The sequence below is a fragment of the Leptonychotes weddellii genome, chromosome 6, assembly GCF_054177405.1.
Source record: "Leptonychotes weddellii isolate Sample4059 chromosome 6, ASM5417740v2, whole genome shotgun sequence".
Classification (NCBI taxonomy): Eukaryota; Metazoa; Chordata; class Mammalia; order Carnivora; family Phocidae; genus Leptonychotes; species Leptonychotes weddellii.
In genome coordinates this window covers 50,061,774-50,069,416 of record NC_138374.1, presented here as the reverse complement: position 1 = coordinate 50,069,416, position 7,643 = coordinate 50,061,774, and the positions used below count along the sequence as shown (strand labels likewise).

The following is a 7,643-nucleotide window of genomic DNA, read 5'->3' as shown; positions in this document are numbered from 1 at the left end:
TTTTTTTTTTTAAAGATTTTATTTATTTATTTGAGACAGAGAGAATGAGAGACAGAGAGCATGAGAGGGAGGAGGGTCAGAGGGAGAAGCAGACTCCCTGCCGAGCAGGGAGCCCGATGCGGGACTCGATCCCGGGACTCCAGGATCATGACCTGAGCCGAAGGCAGTCGCTTAACCAGCTGAGCCACCCAGGCGCCCCAATACTCGAAAATTTAAATAAAAAGTAACTACAAACAAGTGATTTCAATCCCTTTGTCTTCTTTTTTTTTTTTTAAAGATTTTATTTTTTTTATTTATATGAGAGAGAGAGAGAGCATGAGAGGGGGGAGGGTCAGAGGGAGAAGCAGACTCCCTGCCGAGCAGGGAGCCCAATGCGGGACTCGATCCTGGGAGTCCAGGATCATGACCTAAGCCGAAGGCAGTCGCTTAACCAACTGAGCAACCCAGGCGCCCAATCCCTTTGTCTTCTTATTCAGTGTGGGTATCGGTTCCCTGGTTTTGTCCCAGACATTACGGAGCATTGACTCTAGCGCTAGGCACTGTGGGCGAGGGGGAAAGGCAGGGCTGCAGCCAGTAAAGATGCAAGGCATCATGTAATCGGTACTAACGGGGCACAGTCTGTGCTTGTTGGAGAGTGCTCCACTGGCCAGGGAAGTTGGAATGTCTCCATCTCCTAGAATGTTTTGTAAAACGTCATATTCATTTCCTGCCTGCACAGAAGCTAGGTCTAGATTCCTTATAGGCTCATTTGGGATAACTGAGAATTTCTGTTCTGGGTTTGAAGCAGCATAGAGTCCTGGGGGTGTAGGGCTAGGAAAATTAAGACCTCAGTTAAATCCCTGCTCCGTTGCTGATGTGATCTGTGGCCTTCAGCAAGTTATTAATGCTTGATCCTTAGTTGCCTTTGGATTGTAGGTGGTGCCTTCTATATTGAATGCAAATTCATTAAAAGTTATGATGGTCTATTTAGATGCCATGTCTTTATAATTATTGCAGTGGAGAGGATCAGAATTCCATATTTGTCCGTGCACTGCCTGACAGAAGGGAGTCTGATTGGTGTCCATGATACTGAAGGCCTTTTAAGCCCAAAAAATGTTGAAATGTTGTCAGGGTGTGTGTTGATGAGAGACTAGAGCATAGATCCTGAAGAAAAGCATGGCTTGGTCATTTGTTTTCGGGGAGGGAAGAGAGGTGTTAGGCATCTAAAACCTTGGGAAGGTCAACAGCTCTGAAATACATATGTCATTTAACCCAGCATTCTGTTTCCGGGAATTCATGCTGTAGGCACGCCATCAGGTATGTGGTATGTGCTGCAAGGTTATTGTTTCACTGTTGTTGGTAATAGGACATACTAGAAATAACCCAAGTGTCCCATCAGGAAGGGGCAGGTTAAATTAGTTATGATACATCCATATCATGGACTACTTTAGAGCTATAAAGATGAATGAGGGGGCGCCTGGGTGACTCAGTCGGTTAAATGTCTCCCTTCCTATCAGGTCATGATCCCAGGGTCCTGGGATCAAGCCCTGTGTCAGGCTCCCTGCTCAGCAGGGAGTCTGTTTCTCCCTCTCCCTCTGTCTTCCCCCCCGTCTCATGCACTGTCTCTCAAATAAATAAAATCTTAAAAAAAATAAATAAATAAAGATGAATGAGGAAGCACTGAGCTTTAAGAGAATATGCCTAAGTAGAAAATCAAGGTCTAGTATAGTACTAGAGTATGCTACCTTTTGTTTAAGAGGTGGGTGGGACAAATAAGATTTTATCTTTATTATTGCTTGTATAAGCATAAAGAAATTCTAGATAGCTCTTCTAGAAGTGAATAGTAGTAGTGTTTACCTGAGGGTAGGATGAAAGTCTGGGGAATAGATGAGAGAGAAACTTAACTCTGTGTGTTATTTATTAATTTAAAAAAAATTTTTAAAGATTTTATTTATTTGAGAGAGAAAGAAAAAGAGAGCACGTGCACACATGAGCAGGGGGAGAAGCAGAGGAGGAGGGAGAGAATCTGAAGCAGATTCTGTGCTGAGTGTGGAGTCCGACTCGGGGCTTGATCCCAGGACCCTGAGATCATGACCTGAGCAGAGAAACCAGGCATCGGACGCTTAACTGACTGAGCTACCCAGGCCTCCCAATTTTTTTAAATTTTTGAACCATGTAAATATATTACTTGGCAATTTAAATTTCAAGGTTTTTTAAAATAGAAAGAAACTACCTTTGTGATCAGAAGGCAGGTGAGATTGCAGGAGGCACATTGAGTAGTTCATACATTATCCGTGGGAATTTATTTGAATAGGTAACAAAACCCTTTGTTTCTTTTAGGCTTATGGTCAAGGTTTAAAAAGAGATGTTTTAAGCTCATCAGGAAGATGCCTATTATTGGTCGCAAGGTAAGTGGAATCTGTGTATAACTTCCAGCCCTCCCATCACCCCCGTGGTCATGACCTCTTTCTTTCTATTTACTGAACCTAGTGCGAATTCCCAAGGACGAGGGGTGATTTTTGTACCCCCCCGCCAAGGAACATCTGACAGTGTTTGAGGACACCTTTGGTTGTCATAACTAGAGGGGGGTGCTGTTGGCATTTAGTGGATCGCGGCCAGGGTGCTGCTAAGCATCCTGCAGGGCCCAGTAGAGAATTATCTGGCTCAAGATGTTGGAAGTGTCAAGATTGAGAAACCTCACTTAACCCTTTCTCCAACATATTTGCCCAAAGGAGACCGGCGATATCTGTTAAAGGCAGAATTTGCGATTAGAAAAGCTGGCCGAAGTGGCATGATGCTTTACAGCAATATTTGGCTGCTCTGACTTGAGATAAGTGTCTGGGGGTCGGGTGCTTACATGGTTAGGTCAGGGTTGACAGACTTTCTCTGAAGGGCCAGATAGGAAACATTCTAGGCTTTGCAGGCCATACCATGTCTGTCAGGGTGATAGAGAGGTAGAAGGATGAGCCTGGCTGTGTTCCACTGAAACTTGCTTTACAGAACGGCCAGGGGCCAGATCTCGGTCGGCTGTAGTTGGCGGATCCCAGGTTTAGAAACTCAAGAGAGCCCTGATCTCTTGCTCTTTGTACCTGTCTGCATCATAGTATGTTCCCTTCACTGTGTCCTCTGTCCCCTCACCCACGCTGAGGATAGGACAGTCACCTCTGTACCCTTCCCACCGGCTCTTTATCACAGAAGGAGATAAATGGGGCAGGCGCCATGCCAGCTGCAAGGAAGGCACACTGGCCCTGATGTCTCCGGCTCCCCCCGTGCCCTGCCTGCCCCTCAGCTTTCCTTCAAGCTTTCTTTCACTTTTGGCTTTCAATTCCCTTTCCCTTTTCCCCTTTCCTGGCCAAACCAGAAGAGATGTTAGTCATCCTTAGCCTTTGACCCAAATCCATTCAGACCCCTGGGCTAACTCTCCCGTAACTGTGTATTTATTTTCAGGTTCATTTCCTATAAGGAAGCAGAAGTAGTTACTGGGGTGGAAAAGGGGAATGGGAATAGATAGGTTTTTATTTGACCCTAATTCATCTTAAGCCCTAAAATGAAATCTCCCTGAGTCGATCTAGAGTTAAGGGGTAGGGAGAGGGCGGCTATAGAGGGTGGACTGGATCTCAAAGGATACTAGCATTTCTCCTTTTCATTCCCTGTATTTTTCTGCTCTTTTTTTTTTTTTTTAAGATTTTATTTATTTATTTGACAGAGAGACACAGCGAGAGAGGGAACACAAGCAGGGGGAGTGGAGGAGGGAGAAGCAGGCTTCCCGCTGAGCAGGGAGCCCGACGCGGGGCTCAATCCCAGGACCCTGGGATCATGACCTGAGCCGAAGGCAGACGCCCAATGACTGAGCCACCCAGGCGCCCCTTTCTGCTCTTTTTCTTAACACATTTCTCCTTCAGTGTCAGATTTTGGGACAAATAAATGCTAGGGTTCCAGAACCCTGAAATTTATAAATTTACTGAAATTTATAAAATAACAGAATTGGAAGGCACTTAGAAACTATGTAATCACCTGTCATTTTTTAGAAGCAGATTTTGAGGCTCAGAGACAAGAGTTCTTTATTTCGAGCGAGTGCGTGTGTGTCCCTGTCTCATTCGTTCCCTTACGTTCACTCACTCCGCACACGGTTCGTGGGCACATGCTCCGTGTCAGGTACCGCTCTGGGTGCTGGGGACCGAATCCCCGCTCTGCGCAGCTTACGTTTTCCTAGGAACAACATAAAATAGATCCGCGAACAAATACGTAAGAATTTCATTTTGAAATAAATGCTGGGAAGAAATCAAGATTGATAGAGGCCCTGAGGCAGGCACTGGGGGGAAAAGGTACTTGTGTGCCTTCTGATGCGACTCACCATCGTTTTGTGGCTCTTCTGTCTTATTACAGCAGCAGTCTAGGCGCGGAAGCTTGGCTTCCATGGTTTGTTCCTGTTGCGTGCTCACCATTTCGGCAGCATAGTCCACGTACAACTTTTAAAAATACTTTCCTGCCCATCACTGCCTCCCACTGCCGCGGGGCGGGCCTCCACTGCCTGCCGGAGCCTGCCTGCGACACCTGCAGGCGTGGTTCGCGGGCGCAGCTTGCCCTGCGGATTCCCTGGGGGCCGCATCTAGCAGGCTCCTCTCGTGTTCTCATCCTCCAGGGCTAGAGATGGGAAAGTCGAAATGTTTGGGGTCAGATCGTGGGCCTCAGACCTTCACAGATGGGTCGCTGAAACCGTCTCGCTGTAACGCCACTCTTCCAGGCTACCCCCCAACAGTCCCTTAGTGCAGATAGCGGCCCCTGCTGGGTTTTGTTGTGTTTTTAAACTCTGTTCTGTTCCCCCCAGTACTTTCCACTACCTGACTTTCTTTTTTTTTTTTTTAAGATTTTATTTATTTATTTGAGACAGAGAGAATGAGAGAGACAGAGAGCACATGAGAGGGGGGAGGGTCAGAGGGAGAAGCAGGCTCCCTGCTGAGCAGGGAGCCCGATGGGGGACTCGATCCTGGGACTCCAGGATCACGACCTGAGCCGAAGGCAGTCGCCTAACCGACTGAGCCACCCAGGCCCCGTTATGTTGTGTTTTTAAACTCTGTTCTGTTCCCCCAGTACTTTCCACTACCTGACTTTCTTTTGTTTTTTTTTTTTAAGATTTTATTTATTTATTTGAGAGAGAGAGAATGAGAGAGCACATGAGAGGGGGGAGGGTCAGAGGGAGAAGCAGAGTCCCCGCCGAGCAGGGAGCCCGACGTGGGACTCGATCCCGGGACTCCAGGATCGTGACCTGAGCCGAAGGCAGTCGCCTAACCGACTGAGCCACCCATGCGCCCACACTACCTGACTTTCATTTTCTGTGTCTGCTGCTACAAGGAAGCGTCGTGAGAACAGAAGTTGTTCTCACTCGTACTGCCTAGTGTGTTCTGTTCGCGGTGTCTTGCTGGCCCACAGGGGTAGTTCGGCACCCAGGGAGGGAGGGAAAAGCACAGGCTGTTGCGGTGAGGAGGAGGACGACGGAGAAACAGCCATCGTTGGTAAACTGTACAGAAGGGGCCGTCGCTCCCCCCTAGCACTTGAGGGTCAAAGAGTACAGGCGGCGGACAGCCCGAGGGGATTGAATGCGGTCTCCCCAGTACCCCCAGGGTGTCTGGCACACGCACGTGGCGACTCGCGCAGGCTGCCCGCGTTCTGGGCGAGCTCCGTGCAGGTCTGCTGACGGAGCTCATCACCTGCACGAGCACCAGAATGCTTCTGCTGCTGCTTGGCCTGTTTTCTGGCCACCGTTGGTGGCTCCACCTTTGTTTCTTTAGCACACACACTGGCTGCTTGCCAGGACACGGATAACGTCCACATACTGCACTCAGACAGTGGCGCGTGCAAGCCCAGTAAAGCAGGGGCGATGTCGACGTGGCAGAGGAAAGGGGTGGGAGGCTTGAATGTGTCTTTGACTTTGGGACAGGAAGTTGACTTTTCAGACTTCTAAGAGCCTGCCGCACATGCCAGAAAATAGCTGAGCAGCCAGAATGTCCCCATATCTGTTGACAAAAACAATACCATCCCCGTTCTGTAGCACTAGCGTGGCGCCCAGCGCTGAACTGTTGACTTGGAGTAGTAACTGGTTCTTCTGCTCCCTGGCCTGTACTTTTCCATCTCCTTGTTAACTTGTCTTTCTTACCTTCGGAGATCCAAGAGAAGGTGAACAAGACCAAGGATGATATAAGCAAGAACATGTCGTTCCTGAAAGTGGACAAAGACTATGTGAAAGCTTTGCCCTCTCAAGGCCTGAGCGCGTCGGCAGTTCTGGAGAAGCTCAAGGACTACAGCTCTATGGGTAGGATTCCGGGCGCGCTCAAGCCGCTTGCTTTCCCAGCGTGGCCGGTTTGGTCATTGTTTACTGTCGCGATAGGTTACGAGTGCTTCATCCCTGGAACTTATATATCCATCCTGTCTCAGAGGCTCAATTTCTTATCATAAAAATTATATTTAAATTCATCCTCCATCCATGAAGCAAACAAATCTGAGACAGTGGAACTGGAACTTGGTCCCATTTCCTTTTGTAAGCCTGAATAAAACAGATAAGTTTGTTTCTTAAGGAGAGAATATATGTAATAAGAATGAAATACAGATTCATTATAGAATTTGTGAAATCTGCACAAAGGCACAAAAGAAAATCCCATCATCACAAGATAAACACATGATATATATATGTAAGAATCTTAGTAGTGTTTTTGTGTAATAAACATACATACACATACAGATATGTATGTATGCATGAGCACATAAGGGAAGGATAAATATACCAAATAGCTTAATGTTTAAGAGTGTAGCCCTGGCTGAGAGGAGTGCGTGACTCTTGATCTCAGGGTTGTGAATTTGAGCCCCACGTTGAGTATGGAGATTACTTAAAAATAAAAAAATAAAAAAATCTTTAAAAAAGAGTGTAGCCCATGGAATCAGCGTGGATTCACATGCTAGTTGGGCCACTTAAAGTGTGACCTTGGGTGAATTACTTAAGCTATGTCTTGGTCTCTGTCTTTCTACGATGGGGATAATACAACTTACTTGAAAAGATGATTACAGGGCGCCTGGGTGGCTCAGTTGGTTAAGCGACTGCCTTCGGCTCAGGTCGTGATCCTGGAGTCCCGGGATCGAGTCCCACATCGGGCTCCCTGCTCAGCGGGGGGTCTGCTTCTCCCTCTGACCCTCTTCCCTCTCGTGCTCTCTGTCTCTCATTCTCTCTCTCTCAAATAAATAAAATCTTTAAAAAAAGAAAAGATGATTACAGGGGCACCTGGGTGGCTCAGTTGTTAAGTGTCTGCCTTTGGCTTACGTCATGGGGGATAGAGCCCCACATCAGACTCCCTGCTCAGCAGGAAGCCTGCTTCTCCCTCTCCCACTCCCCTTGCTTGTGTTCCCTCTCTCACTGTGTCTCTCTGTCAAATAAATAAATAAAATCTTTAAAAAAATAAAAAATAAAAAAAATAAAGAAAAGATGATTACAGAGATTAAATAAGATTGTACATATGAATGTATAATACCTGGCATATAGTAAGGGCTCAATAAGTGTTGGCTGTTTTTTTTAAATTAAATTTTATTTATTTATTTGAGAGAGAGATAGTAGAGATAGAGCACTAGCAGAGGGGAGAGGGAGAAGCAGGCTCCCCACTGAGCAGGGAGCTCGATGT

At 46.9% G+C, this 7,643-nt stretch overlaps 1 protein-coding gene across 3 annotated transcripts in view; it reads left to right on the top strand.

Annotated features, from left to right (window-relative positions):
• Window positions 1–7,643, top strand: part of SGPL1 (sphingosine-1-phosphate lyase 1) — a 57,110-nt gene that overhangs the window by 26,499 nt on the left and 22,968 nt on the right. For 2 of the 3 annotated variants that reach the window (XM_081824103.1, XM_081824102.1), the window contains 2 exons: window positions 2,320–2,387; window positions 6,142–6,301. In XM_081824103.1, the coding sequence (XP_081680229.1) occupies window positions 2,367–2,387; window positions 6,142–6,301 (181 nt within the window). In that variant the 5' untranslated portion in view covers window positions 2,320–2,366. The remainder of the gene's footprint in view (window positions 1–2,319; window positions 2,388–6,141; window positions 6,302–7,643) is intronic. The other variant, XM_006747401.3, reaches the window with a different exon arrangement.